General features: G+C 33.2%; 1 protein-coding gene across 1 annotated transcript in view; it reads left to right on the top strand.

Annotated features, from left to right (window-relative positions):
- LOC124365365 (N6-adenosine-methyltransferase catalytic subunit) overlaps positions 1-23,205 on the top strand; it is a 39,945-nt gene that overhangs the window by 2,610 nt on the left and 14,130 nt on the right. Inside the window, 5 exon segments of the mRNA XM_046821342.1 lie at positions 3,176-3,398; positions 8,985-9,139; positions 18,646-18,752; positions 21,007-21,270; positions 21,272-21,303. Coding sequence (XP_046677298.1) covers positions 3,176-3,398; positions 8,985-9,139; positions 18,646-18,752; positions 21,007-21,270; positions 21,272-21,303 — 781 coding nt within the window.

Here is a 23,205-nt window from a genome sequence, read left to right as displayed (position 1 = left end):
ACCAGCAGTAATCTGCCATCATATGGGTATCCCATCTTCCTTGGTAGCGGTCCTCCATTGTTTTGATATCCTGGTGAAATCTTTCACCTTGTTCTTCATTTAAGTGTCACCCAAATTTTCTGGAAAACAGTCCAAGTGGCTGTGGAGATAGTGGACTTTTATGCTCATGTTGCATCCCAGTGATTTTAAATTACTGAGCATACTGTTTATGAGCTCAAGATATTTTTCACTTTTTTGATTTCCCAGAAAATTTTTTATAACATCAACAAATGATAGCCAAGCTTTTTTTTTTCGATTTCATTCATTGACTGAACAAAAGCTGGATCTTTTGTAAGTAGTCTGATTTGTGGCCCATCAAAAATTCCAGCTTTAAGTTTTTCTGTACTTATTTGAGGCAGTTTTCTTCCTATGTAGATAAAACGTGTTCCGTTCTTATCAAGAGCCTTTACAAATTGCTTCATTAGGCCTAAGTTAATATGTAGGGGCAGTAAGTAAGATGATTTTCTCTCGTTCAACTAAAGACTCAGCAATAATGTTTTTTTGCCCAACAACCAAGTTTTCTCTCTTAGGCCACTCCTTTTTTATCCAGTGGTTTTTTCTGTCCATACTATCCCAGAGGTACAAGAAACAAGGATAATTTGTTTATCCACTTTGCTGCCAAAGAAGAAAGTTTACCATTTTTAGGTCTACACAAATCACCCAGCGGTGTTCCTGGTATTTTATCTTCTGCAAGACCAAAGCTATTGTCTCATATTATTCTTCCATTTCAGTTGAATGAGCAATTGGTATTGAGACAATTTTGTTACCATTGTGAAGGAGAACACATTTCAAACTACGCTTGGAGCTATCAATAAATGCCAATCGTTAGCGTCATATTGCGGGAGTCCCATTTTTTCCAAGAGACCTTTAATGTCTAAACAAAAAGTAAAATTGCCTTCTTGAGTAAAGAAGGGCACCAGATCTTTTTCCCTTGTTCGATGAAAAGTAATTTTTGTACCTTGTTCCAGCAAATTCTAGTCATTTAATCTTGAAGCCAGTAGTTCGGATGTTTCTTTCGATAAGTTCAGTTCTCTAACAAGATCGCTTAGTTCATCTTGATTAAATAGTTGAGTATTTGTTGATACCCCCTCGTAATCACTGTCATCATTAGTGTCAGAGTTCAAAATGATCACCTTCGTCCTCGCATATATTTGGTAACTCCTGAAGTATTGGAATCGGTATTTCCTCTGAATGGGATACCGGGCGTTTAGCTGATAGCAAATCAGGGTATGTCCACTTGTGGCGATTGATTCCCAAAACATTTACCAAGCAAAAATAACAGTGGTCAATGTGGTTTTTTGGTTCCCTCCAAACCATTGGCACGCCAAATTTAAGACTTTTTCTTTTTCCTGTAGTCCACTGCTGTAAGTGTTCTGTACATGTTTTACACACAATATGCGGTGCCCATGTTTTATCTTAGTCTCCAAGCCGAACACCAAAATATCCAAGATATGCACGTTTCACAAAGCCTGCATATCTAATTCTTTCATATCATTTTGAATTCAGCGCTCCAAACATAGTTTAAATCAGCTCTAAGATTCCCGGCACCAAAAAAAAAAAATATTTTTCTGTAGGCCTGTGATAATATATCACCTAATTTAGACTAACAGAAAAAAAGTATAATTTTCATTGGTTTATTTTGTTTCTCTAAATTAAGTGATATTTTCAAATTACCCAAAACACTTTAACTTTAAGAAAAAGTACCTACTTTAGTTAGTGATTCATCTACCTGTAATTTTTTGTATGATATATTTTCATCCCTTTTCACTCCAGGACAATTATGTGGAACCTGATTTCTTTGTCAGTTTAATTTAATTTGAGGTACAATTGCATATTGCACATGTTTATTCCAAATAGTCCTTCCGCCTTAGTTGGAAGAAGTAGGTCGATTTTGTGAAAGGTAAAATATTAATAATTGATTTCTTATGGTATTTACATGTAATACATATCTTGAAAACAATCTGAGACACAACAAAAAAATGGTTAATTTCAAAAAGTTTAGAAAATCTTACTGTAGATAAGCATTTCAGAACATATTTATTTTTTTCTTTAGGTTTATAAATAACGAGGTTATTAATTAATGTTTTAAATAGCTGCCACATTTGAACAAACAGCGTGACGAACTGGCCAACAACCTGAGTCGAGATATTTATAAGAAAACTTTTTGTATCAAGTTTCAACTTGTTTGGGCTTTTCATGGGACAATTATTATTTCCACAAATTGTGTTCTATAGTGTATATGTATATACACTTTGAATGGGGGGGGGGGTGGTTTTGGGTTCTGGCATTGTGTTTGGTGAAGTTAGATAGAAATTTTCCTTCATTGTTACTATGAGGACAATCACAATAATCTGATTTTGTACATAAAATTTAGTTAAAAAGTAGTTTTTTTTTTTTTTTGGGTGGCTTGTGACTTTGTTGTTTCTTTTATAACTGAAGAAAAGATTAATGTGAAGTAAGACAAAAAATCTCATATCTTTGCAATCATATATCTGAGTTCTTAAGTACTATATTGAGTTCTCAAATTAACAATTTAATTATGATCTTATTTCATTGATTTGTTATGGCTCTTAACATTAGCCAGTCGTCTATTAATATGTTGGTTGATCTTGCTGGATAAAAGCTGCTGAAAATTTATTCAACTTAAAATACTTTTTTTTAAGTTAAAAATACTGAATTTTTAAAATAGTAATAAATATTTATTAGTATACTGTATATAAATAAATAATATGTTCAGACGCACATCTGAACTTCTAACTTCACAGAACAAAATGTATCTTGTGCAAGTTTTAATTCTCTCTTTCTGTTTCAAAGTTGTGATATGTCTATATGAAATATTGTTCATGCAACAAAGTAAAATTACACTTCTCAAAATGAATTTCGAACTTTAAGTTCATTTCTTTACTTGGATATGTCATTCTAAGTAATGATCTTTTTATAATTACTAAAAACAGCAATATTTTATATAAAGAGTCTTTTGTTCCTGGCTCTACATTATTAAACACTTATAAAAAATGCATATATACATATATATATATATATATATATATATATATATATATATATATATATATATATACTGTCTGTATATGAAATCATGGTTTAAATTAATGGTATTATAATCCCGCTGATGTAGATGATGTGGAAGACTCAAACTCCCAGCCTGGAGTGGAGCCCATGCGCCCAGATCCTAGTGTGGAGGCCCAGCTGTTATCTGTGTTGTGTGAACTGTCCCTCACTTTGCCCATGACGTCCACGGCCCTTTGTGCGACAGTGGCCAAGCGCATGGACAACCGTCCGGTGTCCCATGATGTCCTCACTAATCTCCTCCTTAAGTTTGCCACTCAGCAGATCATCAGGTATCAACAAGCTATTTGCTAGTAGGCAGGTTTCTTTCTTGAGAAAACTTTCTTTTTACCCTTGATTTTTTATATTTATTTATTTTTATTTTAAAAATTAGAAACAAAGTCTATGTATTTTTTATCAAACCAAAAATCATAAATTTAATTTTTAAATGTAGTATTGCTGAATTCAATTTAGTATTGCTTAGTAATTTAACTTTTAAGATTACTACGTGCTGCAGGTAACATTGTTATATTTATGTAACTGCGTTATTTCTAGATTACAGCAAGACCTTCGACTGTTTGGGACACAATCTTATCTCCAAAAAACTTACAGCCTTGGGAGTAAGAGGCTTAGAAAACAAGTGGTTTGACAGCTACCTAAAAAGAAGATCACAAGTTGTAGAGATTAAGCATACAACAGCTAACCTCACTAGCGTGTTCAGATCACACCCTAAACCAATTACAAGAGGAGTCCCACATGGATCTGTACTGGGACCAATTCTGTTCATTCTCCTTTTAAGAAATAGCTCAGCTGAAGAATTGTATAATAACTCTGTTTCTTCTCTACAAAATGCCATTGCCTACAAATGACTGCCTCCTAAATGACTTGGAGGAGATAAATCCTGACAAAACTACACAAGTGCACTTTAGCAAGAAAAAAGTCCAACCCACAAGCATCCCCAATATATCAGTGCTTAATGAAACTAAGTTTTTAGGTGTAACTCTAGACAGCGGTCTCACCTGAACAGATCACATAAACAACATTTGCAGAAAGATCAGTACTGGTATTTACGTTGTTAAATGTATCAAATGGGTTGGCACTCTGGAAGTAGTAAAAGTAGCCTACTATGTATTAGTAGAGTCTCAATTAGATACAGCTGGTTCAATTAGCTTCATAATCTGGGGAACCTTGTTAGGAAACCTTAAGAGAGTGCTTGTACTACAAAAGAAGGCAGTTAGGACCCTTGCAAAGCTGCCGAAAGTCCTACCAGACCCTATGCATACTTACAGTACCTGCACTCTACATCTATGAAGCGATCTTACACGTAGACAAATGACACCTGCAGACTCACATGAATATCCACAATTACACCACATGCCATGCCTCAAGGCCAAAGTCAAAGTCTTTATTGCAACAAAAACAAGTTGGTAACTCATACAGTTCAAGTCAAATTGCCACAAGGCATTTCAAAACAAATAATAGTAAATACTAGTTATGTCTTTGCTGGTACATCTTTACTTAAAGTTAAAATAGAATTCAAGTAATAAAATCCATTCTTCACAGAAAATTTACTCTTAACAATTATCGAATGGTAAAACAGATAAAGCCAAGTACAACAATTAAAGTTAGTCAATATTTGAAAGACAACACTAATTACCACTTAAGGTTCCATTTAAAGTATTGCATAATGATTATAAAAAGTAAAAAATCCATTATATACAAAACAATGCAAAAAAGTTACACATTAATATCACAGATAAGGCAAGGTCATCAATTAAAGCTAATGTCAATGTTTGAAAGATCAAAAAACTCATTTACACTGTAAAAAGGACTCCTCAGTAGCCAACTGTACAATTTTGTTTTAAAACATTTAAAATCAATATCACTAGCATTTCTAGGAAGTTTGTTGAGGAATACGAGTTTTGTGTTTTGCTAAGCCTAACAAGAGGTAAATCAAGTAAATCTCTGTATCTGGTGTTGTAGTTGTGAATGTCATTCCTAAACAAGGAAGAATCAATACTCAGCTTAACTTTAACTAAACAATAAAATATGTACTGATTAAAAGCTGTGGGTATTTGTTCACTTATAAACGATGGTCTGCAGTGAGCTCTATAATTTAAGTACAGTAGAGTCCCGGTAATTCGAGGTGAATGGGACCACAATGTACCTCGAATCGTGAAGAACTCGAATTATACGGAACACTTTGAGAAAAATTGGGTTATAATTAGAACTGAAGGCAAACAAAAGAAATATGCTTTTATTACAAATACCAGCATTAAGAAATTACTTACAGAGGTCCAAAGATGCAATGTTTACTTAAAAAAACTGTCGAGTTTTTTGTTTCACCACACTGCAGCGTTTGCGGGCAGCCATGTCTCTCCACCGCCGAAGCAATAACGTGTCTGCCGCTGTCGCCTCTGCTTGCTGCTCTACGTAGCGCAGGGCCGCATCCAGTGCCGCGTAGCCGTCGCTGTGAGTCATTGACGGGTCTGTCTCCAGCACACTTTCTTCTTCCTCACTCCCGTCAGCTGTCATGTCTGTGACCATCTCAACTATGGTGTCGTCTGTTGTCTCTAACTGTTCGTCCCTACTCATCCACTCTCCAATATCAGTTTGATTTGTCCCATTGCAACCAGGAAGTCTGTTTATTAAATTTATTAATGGTAGATCGTCATCTTCATCATTTTCAATTTTACACACTCCGATTTTCTTCCATGATTTCTGGATTCTTTCTGGTTTAATTTCGCTCCAAGATTCAGCGATCCAATAAATCACATCCTTGATTGTGACTTTTTTCAGGAAATCTTTTATGGTTGCCTCTCCTTCAATTGTTTGAAACATTGATTGCAACAAACGGCGTCTGTACTTTTTTTTCAAGGTCTCAAGTACGCCTTGGTCCATAGGCTGAATGAGGCTGGTCACGTTCGGTGGTAAAAACATCGTGCGTATGCCATCGCATTGCAGTTCCCCTTCATCTGGGTGTGATCCTGCGTTATCAAGTGTTAGGATGGCTTTAGAGGGTAGGTTGCTTTTCTTCAAAAACCTTTTGGTTTCAGGAACAAATTCACTAAAAAATCAGTTTTTAAAAATTTGTTTGTCCATCCAAGCGTTTTTTTTGGTTTGTATAAGTTGCTGGAAGCGTTGAAATAGACATGTGTTTTAAACGCACGAGGCTTAGCAGACTTGCCAATGACAGTTAGTTTTAATTTATGGCTTCCCGACGCGTTTGAAGCGGCTAGCACAGTCAGTCTCTCTTTGCTTTTTTTGTGACCCGGAGCAGCTTTTTCCTCCCGTGAAGCTAGAGTTTTTGATGGCAAAGTTTTAAAATTCAAACCAGTTTCATCACAGTTGTAAATCTGATCAGGTGTTAAATTTTCACTTTTAATAAGATTTTTTAACTTTTCACAGAACTGAACAACTGCCTCGGAATCCGCCGAAAGTTACTCGGCAACTAATTTTTTTAACGTTTCAAACTTTATCAAGTCTTTTAAGAGCTTCTAGTTTTGTTTTTATCGGTACAAACTTTCTTTTACTTTTTGAACTCATAGTTCACTGTACAATGAACACATAAACACTTCAGAAAATACTTTTTTACTAAAACTTAATATTTAGACAACAAGTACTGTATGTTGTAAATAACAGACGGGTAAGCGCACTGCGATCGTAATCTAGAACAACCGTACCGCAGTCGAACGTGATGAGCAACGGACTGATTTATTTTTAAACAATACGGGGCGCGATATTCCATGGCCTTGACAATAGGGTGGGGGTGGGGTGGTGCAAATGAAGTGGCAATGATGAGTCAGGCTGCCGGCTTCTCCAAGTAGCCTAGCACTCAGTTTACAGACATGCGCTCGAGTGTGTTGTACAAATATGTCAATATCACATTTTATTTTTTTACATGTGTTGGCTCGGATTTAACGGAACCTCGGACTATCGAGACTCGAACTATCGGGACTCTACTGTAATTAATTATTCTGATTGTTTTTTTTCTGGAGTAACAGAATGTTTTTTGTACTGGTACTAGAAACCCAGAGCAGTATACCATAAGAGATTATACAGTGAAAAAAGGAAAAATAGGCCATCCTTAAATACATTTTTGGGATATACTTTTCAAATTGCACAAAAAGTATGTTACTCTAAAAAGCCTGCTACACACACCCTGAATGTGAGGACCCCATGAGAGTTTTGAATCAATGTTGATTCCTAACAGTTTGACAATATGTTTGGGTGACTTTAATGTTAACATTAAGCCGGAAAATAGCCTTAGTAATGAATTTTTGGATTCAATGGCTAGTCTTGGGTTTCAACAACTTGTTGACTTTTGTTAAAGCCTAGATCTTGTGAACCAAGTTCTAAAGTGCTGAGAATGCAAAGAACAGATTGAGTTTTATTACTATTTAACAAAAGACCATTGCGATCAAACCAGTTTTCACTTGCCTTGAGGCTATTATCAATTGGTTAAAAAGAGTACTTAAATTAGAGTTACTACAAAACAATGTTGTGTCGTCAGCACAAATAATTGACCTACTTGGTATGTTTATTGGGAGGTCATTTATCATGACTAGAAAAAGAAAAAGGCTAAGAACCCAACCCTGTGTTCACTCTCTTCCTCTGTCACCTCAGAAAGTTTGTTTCCAAAGCGAACCTGCTGAGTGCGATTTTTAAGGTAGCTACGATATAAGTGAAGCTCAGTACCATCAATGCCATAATGTTCTAACTTCATGAGTAGAATGTCATGCGGAACACAATCGAAGGCCTTTCTCAGATCACACATGGTAGCGACAGTACCTGCACTATTTTCAAATCCACCAAGGACGGCGTCCACCAGGTCCCCGACCGCATCCACTGACAGGCCACCCCTGAAGCCAAATTGAGATTCTGAAAACAATCGATTAGACTCAAAATAGTGATTAACCTGGTGTATCACCACTTTCTCAATAATTTTGTAGAAAACAAGCACCACAGAGATCGGTCTCCAACTAGAGGGAGTAGACGGGTCACCCTTCTAAAAAATGGGGCCAACTTTAGATAACTTAAGTACATCAGGAAATGAGCCCTTCTCAAGATACTCGTTTATGCAGACTGTCAAAGGCTGTAGTATTACTAACATTCCTATTTTTACAAGATCACTGCTGATATCAAAGATATCTCTACACTTGCTGGGCTTCAGATTGTTTGCTACTTTTATCACAGCATCACAAGACACTTGCTTTAGCTTAAAATTAGCTGAAACAATTCCAGGCATATTCTGTAAGTAGAGCATAGCAGTTGCAACAGATGAACCAGTGAAGCTGCAGACCTCTTCCACTGAAGAAGTAAAGAAATTGCTGAAGATCTCAGGAGTTGGCTGGTTGACTTCAGGGGACATTGGCTTTGTTCCCTGTTGAGAATGGGATATTAATTCCCATGCTTTTTTTAGACTGATTTGGAGCAGCAATGATGGAATCTGCATTGGCCTTTAACTTTGCCTGAAGAACACATTGTTATAATCATTCTTTTCATTGAGATACGAACTTCTTGTAGCTTCAATGTAAATATTGTAGCGTTGGGCCCATAAGTAGATGTCATAGCACATTTCTACATGTCTTTTCTTAAAAAATAGTTCAACAGTCGTAAAAGGAAAACATTTGTCCATTTTTTTCTGTGAGTAGTAGAAGAAAATATCGAACTTTTGCTGAAATTCATCATCCCAGTTTATGCTCCCAAGAGATTTTTGTAACTTTTTTATCATGCTCAAGAACTAAAAGTAAACGTATTTTTAATATATATTTTTTCTAATATAAATTTTCACTTTTCATACACTGATGGCGTAAATTATTAGAAGAATGTTGTATTCATAAAAAAATGTGTTTTCTTAAGTTAGGTTTTATGTGCAGTGTGAAGGAGGGATTCAAAGATGGCAAGTCAGTGCTAGAAGTTGTTTCTGCAGAGCATGCTAAACTTCTTGCAATGGTGAATGAAATAAATCCTGATCCGAGTAGATCAAAAGAAACTGAGCCTGCCATCAAAGCCTCTAATAAAAAGCGGAAAGGTATGCCTTTACACGTTTTTTATGAATAAATTTAACTTTTTTAATTTAGAAATATGTGAGAAATCTCCAAGAAGCAAACATTCTTGAATTTGTCCTTTTCAAAGTTTTACTGCAGATAAGACATAAAAATTATAAAGTTGTAATTTATTATAAGTAGCCTTATGCAAATTGATTCCCATTGCTAATTAATTGTTAAATGATTTCAAGCAAAAAAAACCCTATATTTTGCATGTCCATAATTATGAAAGGTTTCTTTCTGAAAGGGGATTCTCCACTTGAAATGTTAATATGGTAACCCCTTTTTCCGGTGCATTACTGGAAAGGAAATAGCGAAACACAATTTTGATACTTTCAGAGTTGAAAGTACTTTATAATAAAAGAATATATAACCCATTTAAAGTGATGTTTTTCTTGAGCATTAACTTCTTCTGAAAATTGTGAAAATATAGATTTTGTCACTCAGGAATTAGTAATTTTTCAATCGTTGTTTACCTCTTTTCAAATGTTTGAATAAAATGTATGAATTCCTTAAAACTTTTCAAAGTTAAAATGTTAATCTTCAGCTATTAGCTGTGAAAGGTTCATTTTATTATTAATGTTGTTGAAGTTATAAATTGAATTGTAGTATATTAAAACAACTATAATAATACATTTGTAATGTTTAAATTATTATTCAGCCAAAGTGAAGATTTAGAGTAAAAGAACAGATTTTTTTACTATCATCATAGTTTCTGCATATTGCTTATTCAATAATTTGGCTAAATATATTGTTTGTAGCTATAAAACAGTTAATTGTAGCTAACGAGAATTAAAAATATCTTGAAATTCAGATATTATTGAATCTATTGAAAGTTTAAGTTCTTCTACAGTCCTGATTTGTGGGTGTTGATCCCCCTCTCCCTCGAAATTCCATTTTATCTTATAGGTATTTTTAAGCAAGTATAACTTACACCTTTTATCATTCTAAAACTATGCACTTGAATACAATCACATTTTTATTATTGAGGTAGTGTGATAACAGAATAAATAGGAGGGAGTTGGTTATTGTGAAATCTTAGATTTCATTTAATATTAATGATACATTTTTGAGTTTTTGACATCTTGGTCATATCAGCAAGTTATTAATAGACAATATTTTCATGAAAATGGATTTTAAATGCAATTTGTAGTTTATAAACTATTAACATTTCCATTCAATTGTTATGATAAATGCTGGTTTGTTTTAAGATGTAGGTAAGATTGGACCAGAGATAAGACATTGGAAGTAGTGGACATAATAAACCAAATTTGACCTTTGAACTCTAGACTTATAAACTACTGTAGCTAATTTTTGCAGCCAGTTTTGTGCAGATAACTTCTACAGATTTATTTGTTGTAATTTAAAAGAATAGCATTTATACTACTAGAAATACTAGTTCTTTTTATTGATTTATTTTTTTAACTTTTTGGAACTTTTAATTATAAATCAATTCTATTTATACTATTTAACCCTTGTTTATTGTTAAATATAAATAATCACAATTCTTTGTTGTGGTGATCTGACTTAAAAATAGACCAATCTTGAGTTAAGAAAGATACATTTTGAGAAAGTAAAAGATAAGTTGCTTGTTGAAAATTGGAACGATGTTTACGTGGCTGAGGGTGTAGATGAGGCCATGGATGAATTTTATAAAGCCATGAACAGAGCTATATTAGAAAGTACAGAAGTTAAAATAATTCCCCCAAAACTACGTAAAGCAAATATTAAAAGTCCTTGGATTACTGAATCCCTACTAAATAAAATAAATAAAAAACATAGTATGTATCGCACTATAAAGAAAAGGCCTTAAAATGTTCCTTTAATCCAATACTTTAATAAATATAAGACCAACCTTGAAACAGAAATAAACGAAACTAAAAAAAATATTATTGTGATTTACTTGAAAGACACTCAGGAAATTCGGCTAAGCAGTGGGAGGTTATTAATACCATTGTCAACAAATCCGATACAAAGGAAATAAAAAGGATAAGCCTAGAAGGAGGCCATGTGGTGGACTCCCAGGAAACAATAGCGAACCTGTTCAATGAGTACTTTGTGTCTGCGCCACTGCAACTGGTGCGTGCTAGCCCGGACCCGGCCACCCTTGCCCGCTGTTATCACCAACAGCGCTCGGTGTTCTTGACACCCGTGACTCAAGCTGAAGTCAAAGGCATTATTAAAAGTTTAAAAAATAAAAAATCTACTGGGATTGATAACATTTCTGTCGCTCTTATAAAATTCATTGAGACATCAATCTCCAAAGTTTTATCATTTATTATAAATTTAAGTTTTTCTAGTGGCAAATTTCCTACTCAACTAAAGCAAGCTATTGTTGTTCCTGTTTACAAAAAAGGAGACCGGGAAATTTTACAGAATCACAGACCGATAGCTCTGTTATCAGTGTTATCTAAGATATTTGAGAGGTGCATGAGAAGCAGACTGTTATCGTTTTTAAATCAAACAGAATTTTTCTCAACTTGTCAATTCGGTTTTACAGAAGGTAAAAGCACTGAAAAAGCAATTACAAAGTTTATTGAAGGCATACTAAACAGTATGAATAATAGTAAAAAATCTACAGGATTATTCATTGACTTCTCGAAAGCTTTTGACTTGGTTAATCACAATATTCTTTTAAATAAACTACAGATTTCAGGAATAAGAGGCTTAGCTTTGGATTGGTTTCAAAGCTTTTTAACTGGAAGGACACAACGGGTGAAAGTGGGTAAGTTCTTAAGTGACTCGAAGGACATCTCTATTGGTGTACCACAAGGCGCAGTACTATCAGCTTCATTATTTATAATTTTTATCAATGATTTACTAAAAACAAATTTTAAAAACAAATTTTTATGGAAAGATAATCGCTTTTGCTGATGACATAGCGTTACAATATATAGATTCTTATTGGGTTAATATTTTAGATTACATTCAAAAAGATTTGAACTTGTTACAATCATGGTGTATAAATAATAAAATGTTGGTAAATGTTGACAAGACAAAATTCATAAATTTTGATTCAAAGCACTTTGGTTTTGACAACCCTTTAAAGTTTCATTCAAGCACCGATTGTGAGCCAAATTATGATTGCAATTGTGCCGTAATTGAACAAGTAAACAATATAAAATATCTTGGATTAGTTATAGATGAAAATTTGTCTTGGAAACAACATGCACATGCAATACATTCCCAAATTCGTAAAAGTGTGAGAACTTTTTATTTTTTAAGAAATGTTTTAAACGAAAACCTGTTGCGTATACTCTACTTTTCTCTAATTCATTCTAGGTTAATTTATGGAATTGAACTCTGGGGAGGGGCAAATGATTTTGTATTAAAACCGGTTGAGGTAACACAAAAACATCTTATCAGAATAATATTACATAAAGCAAAACGAGAACCCTCTTTACCCCTTTTCAAATCCTTAAAGATTTTTCCCCTGAAGTATTTATTTGTCTTTCAAGTTCTTAAAATTTTTTTACGAAAGAAGCGGAAACAATAGTTATAAACAATTTCAGTACTATACAAGAGCGTCTACACAAGGTGATTACATTAGACCAAAAGTAAATAAAATTATGTTTAGGAAATCTTTTGTATTTCTATGCCCAAAAATATTCAATCACCTTCCTACTTCTATAAAAAGTGCTAAAAACATAAAATTATTTCAAAAAAATTTAAAACCGTGGCTTTTTGAAACTGACAAAATCAGTGAATTGCTTGAGATTATTGCTTAGGTGGACTATTAAAATGTATAATTGTGCAACAATCGGTTTTATTTTTGTATTTTTTAGTTTGTAAATATGCAATATATTTTTAGTTATAGCGCTATGTTGTGGTTTTAGAGTTGCCATTCATGTTCGAAATGTTTCTTATACTGTTTCTTTTGTTGTCACTTTTATTTTGGGTTTTTTATTTGTGATTATGTTTTTGTTGTAAAAAGGAAACTTTAGTTGTAATCTTTCATTAATTTGAGAACGCTACAGTGTGGACCGCAAGTTTTTAAGTTAAAGTAAGATAATCAACTGTAAGTATGTAAATTTTCTTGTAAGTTTAAGTTGTGCTAGCCATAGCTATTTAATTTTATGGCTAGTAATTCCAAGTATGTATATTTTTATTTTCATTTGTAAATACTGGAGGAATAAATGATTATTGATTATTGTTTGAGTTGACATAGTTAAATTACATTTTACTGGATTATACTATTATCTGTTATTATCTATATATATTAAATGGTGATTATACTAAAGAAAATACAGTATCCTTGTGGAGTTTGTAATATAAATTAAAACAAGAGCAGTAGAGCTGTACTGTGCAGTTGAATGTGTTCAAAATGGTTTTACATTAAGTGTATTAAAGTGACAAAGTACTAGCATGTTTATAGTGACTGAGTACTAGTATGTTTAACCCTTATAAACTAAAAAACTAGAGGTCTTTACTAGCCACCAGCTATTTTCTGGAGTTCCTGCTGCCCCAATATTGCAACTATGGACACATATGAGTTAATATAGACTTGGAAGAATTTATATCTATTTAAAATAGAAAATCTAATTCAAAATGTAACCAAATGGGAGTGAGCTTTTCAATTAGAGTGAAGTGGGGGCTCAGGTTGTGAAGGATTAAACATGAAATTGAAATTAAAACTAGACTGTAGAATCACTCAGACAGGGTTTATGTGAAATCAGCAATGAAAATAGATATCTTAACTTTAGAATTTTAAAACTTAATGAAATGTTCTTAAAGTGAGAGGAAGACAATCATTAAATTAAAACCAGAATTAGAGGTATTGCGTTTTGGATTTAATAATCAGCAAAGACTAGTTTCAAACTAGATAAAATTATTTTGTAGAAAAACTAGTTCATCCCAAAACATTTTGTAAAACACTTAGTAACAGCTTCAAGTTCTTTCGGAAAGTTTAAATATTCATGATATTTTATTATCATTAAGCCAATTTACATGCAATAGACAAAATCAGAGGAGCAATATTTAACAGTTAACCCTAAAACAATAGTATATTTAAAAGCATAAATAAATAATTAAAATTCATAACTAAAACTTAATACATAAACATGACACATACAAATTAAGTAAAATAGTAAATAACAAATTATAAATAAAAAATCAGGACTAATATTACATGTTTAATATTAGTAAACAGAGTAGAAAGCATTCATTTCCAACTATTTACTTAAATCTATTCTTCTCTACTCAAAAACTCTTAAGTACGAGGGGGTACTCAAAAGTTCCCGGAATAGCTCTGCCCTAGGCGGAGCTTGCATAGTACAAATTCTCGTCCCTTGGCTCTTGTAGCGCTGCTCTTTACCAGCTCAGTGCTGCCTGTTGCGTTGACTGGACGTGTTCTGTCCCCCTGCAGTAATAGTTTTTGCTAGTGCTGTTTTGTGATCGTGCTGTTTTTTACGATGGCAAGTTTGAGTGAACAGCGTGCAGCTGTGAAATTTTGTTTTCTGCTTGGCAAAAACGCCGCTGAAACAGTTGACATGTTGAATACAGCCTACAAAGACGACGCTATGGGGAAAACCCAAGTGTATGATTGGTTTTCTCGGTTTAAAAATGGTGACATGTCAATTCAGGACAAACCTCGTTCTGGATGACCATCAACTTCCCTAACAGACAAAAATCTTGTGAAAGTGAAAGAAATTGTGCTTGCAGACCGACGACAGACTATTGAGCAAATATCAGAAGCTAGTGGGCTGTCATGGAGCTCAGTTCAACGGATTTTACCCGAAGAATTGAACATGAAAATGGTTGCCGCCAAGTTTGTGCCTAGTGCTCTCACTGACTTTCAAAAGGAACATCGAATTGAAGCCTGCCGTGATTTGAAGCAGCAACTTGAAGCCAATCTAGATTTCTTGTCAAAAATAATTACAGTAGAACGAATCTTGGTGCTATGGGTAAGACCCAGAAACCAAACAACAATCCAGCCAATGGAGGACGGCATCATCACCCAAACAAAAAAAATGCTGTCAATTCAGATCAAATGTCAGTTCTCATTTGTTTTTTTGATGTACTCGTAAAGGGGATTGTCCATTCAGAATTCATTCCACCAGGCCAGACAGTAAATCAAGTGTTTTATCTTGAAGTCTTAACCCTAGAACACTACCGTGCGTAAATTTTACGTATATGCGTCATGTTTATAGTCACACATACTCTCCCCCAAAACCTTCCGGTTTAAGCTTTGGGCAGTGCTTCTACTGATCAATGGTCGTTCGTCCTCCGAAGTGTAAGTGTGTATGTAGTTCTTTTTCTTATCTCAATATTGATTTTAATTTAAGCCGTGCGTCAATTTTACGTAGTGGTAGTAATGCTTGATAAACAAAATACGTATATTTTACGTATAAGTGTGTATAGTAAAATAAGTAACTAAACCTATTTTAGGTTGTTTTTTGGTAAATAAAAGTCTTGGAGTTAGTAGACAATTTGTAGGCTTTTTGGAAAGGACGAGTTTCTATGGCATTGTAGATGAAGATAAGGTGTGGAAAACACCATGTATCACACATGCACGCATTACACACACGCACACACGCTTAAACACACGCATCATGGCCTTAACTAAGCACATAGGCAAGAAAATACACAAACACTATACACAGGCATGAAAATAAACCTTTAAATTACCTAAAAAAACAAAAATAAACATGCTACGTAAAATTTACGTATCGGTAGTAACAAAGGTATATCAAAACACGGTAGTGTTCTAGAGTTAAGAAGACTACAGAACAGCATTTGTCGCAAAAGACCTGATTTGTAGCAAACAGGGGACTGGTTTTTTCACCATGACAACGCGCCTGTGCACACAGCAATCTCTGTCACCCAGTTTTTGGCCAAAAATGGCATGGTTTCGCTACCACACGCGCCTTACTCACTAGATCTGGCTCCGTGCAACCTCTTTTTATTCCCACAAATGAAAAGGGGCATGAAAGGTCTCCGATTTGACAGTGTGGATGACTGACATGAAGAAAAAACAATGGAGGAACTGACAGCCATCACTGACGAGGAGTACAAAACATGTTTCAAACAGTGAAAACACAGATGCAGATAACTGTATAAAGTGCAATGGAGAATACTTTGAAGGTGATAGGTTTGTTTTGTAAAAAAAAAATAATATATGTATATTTAAAACAAAATTCCGGTTTTTTTGGGTACACCCTCGTAGTTTATTAAATAATTTCATTATTTTAAGATGTGGCAATTTTTTTTTTTTAACCTTACTGATAGTTGATTAAGTAAAAAATTATTCCTTGTATTGAGGATATGAATATCTTGCCTACATTTAAAATGATACAAATTTTCCAATTAACACTAACTAGACAACAATAAATATACATACTAGGAAATGTCATTTAAAGTTCTTTAAAAATGGGCAAACATGACTCTTTCTGGTATAAATTTAATTGTCCTTAAAGCTTTATTTTGACAAATAAAAATTCTATCTGCATGACTGCTTTTTCCCCAAAGTGTAATTCCATACAGAAGATGAGAATTAAAAAAGGCATAGTAGGCTGTAATCAACATCGATAAGTTAACATAATTTTTTAGTTTTTGTAACAAATAGGTAACCCTAGATAACATTTTGCTCAGACTATTAATATATGACTCTCAACTTAATCTGCTATGTAGATGATTTTTAACAGGTTTACTATTCTGAACTACTTCCCAGTTCTGAGAAAAAATTATTTTTTTCAGTTTTACTATTATTTACCATCAATTCATTTGATCTAAACGATTCCACAGCCATATCTGTAGAATTATTTTGTTCAATTTGAAACGATGGGTAGGTCATTACCATAATTGTTAAACCTATTTTCCGGTAGTGGTGAGGAACCACGTGGTGATCCCAACACCAAACCAAATTATATTCCCCCCAAAGGCCCGGATTGGTCATTATGCTGGGACACTCCTCTAGCCAGCTTTGATTTAGAATTCCTGATTAATATTACCCCATAATTAAAACCCCCTTAAAATTAAAACATATACTGACCCTCGATACCTGACCCATGCTGCCCGTATTTCCCGATCCCCACAACCCCACGATCCCCCGTCTAACCTGCCTAGCCTGCCATAATTTATTGGAACCTAAATTGTAACCAAAATATATATATCGAGACTTAATTAAATTTATGTCTAACTCACGGATACTCGTCCAGTCTCCAACATCCGTCAGCGTACCCGTCTGCTCACTCCTCCACCACAAGTGCGTACCCGACCAAACCCGTTCACTGATAAACAGCCTGATTGTGCCCGTTCCGATCCTCGGTCAAAGGTCGCCCGATTAGCTCCTACACACTGACCCGATCATAGTGGCGATTACAGGCCACAAATTATCAAATGTTTTGTTACGGTTTAAAAGTGTTGTATCATCCATGTATAATACAATTGGACATGGCATGTTAAATGATAAATCATTCACATCAACTATAAAAAGGAAAGGTCCTAGTACTGACCCTTGTGGAACTCTACTAAGAACTTACACTCCTTTCTCTGTAATTTTAAAATCTGATTTTTCGTTATTTGTTGTTATTATTTATTTTCTTTCACTTAAGTAAGATTATATTAAATTTATTTCTTTATTTTTAATTCCATAGTTTTGCAGCTTATAATGAGTAGGAAAGTGTGAAATAAAATCAAATGCTTTTGTTAAGTCAATTAAGGTAGCAGAGGAAATTAATCTTTTTTATTTTGCGTATAGTAAGTGCTTTATTAGCAATATCAAATACATTATCAAGCTGTTTTTGAAATGATGTTTCTCATTTCTTTTGAGCATCAGACATTCTTCCTTAATTTTTCTTCAAAAGAAGCCATTCAGAATGTACTTTTTCAGGCTTCAACACAAATCAACACAATGTTTTATTAGTCTAATCGGTATAGCAGCCTTTTGCCATACCAAAATTAGATCCTCCAATTGTTGTCATTCGTATTTCTCACAGATGTTTTCATTTAGGTAAAAATGGAAACTAAGAACTTGTCAACAAATCCGTTTGACAAGTTGAAACCATATTTTCACAAAAACTCCAAAGCTTGCTGTATGTTACTTGCTATAAAACAGCTCTCACAATCAACAAAATTAACATTTTTTCAGTTTTTCATACAGTTTCTCGAAAATTATAATTAGAATATAGAATAGAAATAATACAAAATTTATATTTAAATATATCAAGAAAATGGAATTTTATAAGTTTGTGACAATGTTGACTGCCTTCTACTCCATCTAGGAAATGTTGTTAATTTACGACTATCAGCTGTGGTAAAATTGAGTGCGTGCCCAGGAGTAAAGGATGACATTATGACATTTTTATAAAGATCAGTAGATTAATTTGGAGATAATACAGTATAGGAAACATGACTAAAACTATCTAACCTCAAACAATAAATCAGATATCAAGGATAACAATACCAAGCTACTGTTATTAGTCACAGTCTTGTAGGAAATAATTTTTATGTTTCATTGTAATCTAAAGTAAGCAAATTTGATATTTCACAGAAAAGGATCCTACAGATGGAGATGTCCCAGCAAAAACTGCAAAACTGACAACGACAGTGGAAAAAGATGAGAAGAAATCTAGAGATAAAAAAGCTACAGATATCATGGTAACTAATACAATGATAGTATTTTACTGCATCATGTAGTTTGGGAACATGTATATTAAATTTTTCCATACATTAAAAACATAATTGCATTACAATTATTTTATATGGTCAGTTATATACTGGATAATATGTTTGCATGTATCTTTTGAACATATTAATAATTAACTTACTTTAAAGGTGTATTAAAAAAAATATCAGTGGAAACTAATTACATTGAATCCAAAAGATTTCTTTCTTCTATTATTTTGCAGCTAGATATAGAAGAGTAAGAAAAGTGTTTAACTGATTCTGTGTCTCCTAAAAATACTTCCTGTTGCAAAATGTTTTCACTTTAGATTATGTATGTCTATGCCTTCATGTGCCAGAGGTAAAACAGGGCTCTTCATAGTACTTAAACTAAAGAGTTCATAAATGAAGTTACTCTTATGGTACTTTTAACATATTTGGTGTAAAAATGTTCTCTTTATATTTGTCTAGAATTCTCTTCACAGAAAACAATAAAATAAGTACAGTGTAGACCTTAAAATTAAAAAAAGAAAACATTAAAACATTACATAATTAAAACAACTTTTGTAAAAATGGTTAAAAAAATGTAAAATGGTAGAAATATTTTTATTGTAGGAATAAAGTATTTTCTATATAATGCAATAAGCTCAAATAAAAATGTTAAAACATTTTGGGGAAAACTTACATCAAAACTTACAGCTTATGGGAAACTGCCTGAAAGTGTCTGTAAACTTCTAGATGAAAATGTTGTGTGCCGTATTATAATAAATGTGTTTACAAAACACTTACTAATGATAATTCAAAGTTAATTATTTATTTAAAGTAAATGTAAATAATTCATGTTAAAAAAAAGTAAATAAACATGACCAGGTACATTTTTCCGGCACTGACCAATACAAAGAATACTAAAACTAAAAAAACTGCTATTTCATAGCTGAAAAATCATAGATTACAAAATCAATGTTAGACAATGTTGAAAAACCTCCAACAGCATGTAGCATTGAAAAAATGAACTGAAATTTAAAACCCTGGAAATACATGGTGACAAAAGAATGTCACAGTGGCAATGTAAAGGTTAATATCCTTAGCTTTAATTGTTAACCCGTTGAGGTAGATACACATGCTGGTTACATGGCGCTTGACTAGGACCGATTGTCGAGTCACGAGCTGATTACATGGTTGGTATTTGACATTACACAGTTCACATAGTTGTAAAGTTAGCTGACGATGGAATCCTCGATTCTGAAAGGCCTCGCAAAATTAAATTAATATTGAAATTTGTTTTGTAAATCACTAGTGGTATTAATTAAAAATATTTCCAATGCTCCAAGAATCTTCATATATTTGTGGGTCAAATATTTTTTAGCTATATGGTTTTCATTTACAAACTTGAAATTTTAAAAGTTTAATTGAATTTTTATATGTATATATTATAAACAATTTAAAAACTCAAGATATTCTGTTTTTTCATAAATGTGTGTGTTACATGTAATAAGGAGTAGTACTAAAAAGAATTAGCTTGATATCTAAAAAAATATCCTAGTTATATTTTTTACTAAACACATTTTCCCAAATTGGCTTGGGATTTTTGGCACATCACTTGATATAGTGGGCCGGGTTAAAAGTGTTAAACAATGTTTCAAATTTAATAGCTCTATCATAAGCCAAAATAAGTTGTTACGGTATAACTTAAACATTTACGTTTTCACCTAAATTAATTGCTGCTACCTGCAGAGGCTCATATAACTACTACCTCTGACCTCAATGGGTTAAAGTAGAATTTAATGGAGAATAATCTGTAAAAGTATTCTAAAACAAAATTTAACCCTTATTAGGCCAATAAATTTCTATGTTGACTGTAAAAAAGTTACTCATGAGTATTACTTTATTAACTATGAGTACACAATGTCGACTCTTGCCAATGGGTTAGTCTAGTGGATACAATGGTTAGCATAAGATAACTAAGTCAAGAGTGGCTGCTCCTCAGATCAGCATCCACTGACCAATCTTCCCTTTTAAGCAGTGCACATGTCTAGTTGTTGTGAGTTGGGAAGTCACTTTTAAACTATTGGTCCGCAGATTAGATGTTAAGAAGGCCTTTTTAGTCTTACTTTATGTAGTAAAGCAAAGACTCAAACTTTTACATGTATATGGTTAGTACCACTGTGTGTTTCTTTTTAGAGATTTACGGATAAGTTGACTGAGTTTTATATTTAAAGTGTGAATATAATAAAAAATTTCATTTTAGTCTCTACTGTCAATGCCTTCAATCAAAGAGAAAGAAAATAAGAAGCTTGGTGAAGAGATCCTTGCTCTTCTAAGTCAGCCAACGGCTAAGGAGAGATCGCTGGCTGAGAGGTTCCGGTCACAGGGCGGAGCTCAGGTGATGGAGTTCTGTCCCCATGGCACCCGGGCAGAGTGTGCCAAGATGGGCCAAGAAACTTGCAAGAAGCTTCACTTCAAGAAGATTATCCAGAAACATACAGATGAGACTTTGGGAGACTGTTCATTCCTTAAATACCTGCTTTCATATGGACACTTGCAAGTATGATTAGTATTATTTTTTGTGTAGTTTTGAATTACTTTTATGTCTTAACAATTAGTTTAGCTTTCAATATTATGGAGAATTTGGTTTTAAATTATGGTGTTAAAAGTAAGCATGGATAATTGGGATTCATATTATAAATAGAATTTATAAATATAGTACTTTATTTGTAGTTAAATTGTAATAATTGAAACATAAATTCATGCAATTTTTTTTTTACATTGCAGTGACATTGGATAAGATGGAATGTTAGATAAGCAAAGATCAATAAAAGTGATAAGACTGTATTGTATGCATTTTAACCCTTTCAGGGCCAGGACCAAATATGAGATGTTGCAAAATTTTTTCACATATCATATCCGCTTGTAACTAGTCAAAAGTGCCAGGCTAAAATTGGCGATTTTGCAGTCTCTTGGATTAAAATTTATAACTTTTCATAAAAATTAGAGAATGACCTAAAAGTTGCACCAAATTACTCGTATAGATATATACTATCAACAAAAAAATATATAGATGTAGTTTTAAGTCATTTAAAATTTAAAAAAATAATGTTTTAATAGATTACATAAAAAATTTTTTTAAATATTTTTTTGGTAAATAATTAAAAAGGAAAAATAATTTTACAGTGGTAAGCTATTTTATTATATTGTACATTTAGAAAGGAACAACCATACACAATTTTGTGTTATTTCTCTCATAAATAAATTTTTTATGACACATTTTGTATATATACGCATAATTGTACTTCACAACAAGTGATAAAGCAACTGACTCTTACACTGCAAGAAACTTAAAATAAATATTCACATTATGGATGTACCGGTAAACAGATGATTGTAGGATCCATAAACAGTTTCAATACAGTTAAAAACACTATTTACCAAGAAATATTTACACAATTTTATTTCAAATTTATTTACACTTTTTCTATTTACAAATATGCTACTTACAATTTCACTCCCGTGAGATCGCAAATTGTCAGTCATTGTAACTACTACACACAATAGCTAAGCACGTAACTACTAACACTACTAATATTTACAACCACAAAATAAAATAATGAAGAAGAATCCAGCATACAATAGTACGATTACACTAAAGCATAAAGAATTAACAAAAATAGATTGAGTCAACTGATAATGTCACGTGACAATTACAAAATAAAAATGCATAGACCTCCAAAATAAAAATGATATTCATATTAATTATCTACAAATATACCAGGGAATAAAAAAACATAAAACTTTAATCATTTGACGTCGTATTTATTTAAGAAAACGACGAATATCAAGGTGACTATATATTGCCGCCTGGCGCTTTTCGCGTATGTCACCGACGGCAATATATTGCCGCCTGGCACTTTTCAGACGCGATCTATGGCGGCAGTATATTGCCGCCTGGCCCGGAAAGGGTTAAGATGTATACTGGTGGAGTGCATATATGTTCATTCTTATAAATTACATTTATCAATATCTGAATATAAATGCAACTAAAAGTATTCTTACCATTGTCTTTGTTGATTCTGAACTATGGGAATTCCAGTTTTGGCTATATTAACCCTTCAAGATGGTTTGACAGACATTATGTATCATAATGTATCATCTATCAAACCAGCAGCAGTTTGATAGATGATTTATTGAGAATCAGGTTATAGCAAAATCGTAAGTGAGCTGTCTGCATATCTAAAATATCAAGTTAGGATGGCTGCGCTGTCTTTTCTAGGACGTGGGAGTTGTTGACATTGGAGTCATGTGTTCGATTTATGTGCCTGACATTAGGAATTTTTGTGGTTTGGTGTACACTATGAGAGTCACTGGTCAGTAGTGAAGCTGGTGGGAGAACCCTCCTTAAATTAACGATGGTTGTTTTGATTGAGTTGAAATAATCAGTTTATTATTGTAT

The sequence above is a fragment of the Homalodisca vitripennis genome, chromosome 1, assembly GCF_021130785.1.
Source record: "Homalodisca vitripennis isolate AUS2020 chromosome 1, UT_GWSS_2.1, whole genome shotgun sequence".
NCBI classification, from domain to species: Eukaryota; Metazoa; Arthropoda; class Insecta; order Hemiptera; family Cicadellidae; genus Homalodisca; species Homalodisca vitripennis.
This window is presented reverse-complemented; position numbering and strand designations above follow the sequence as displayed.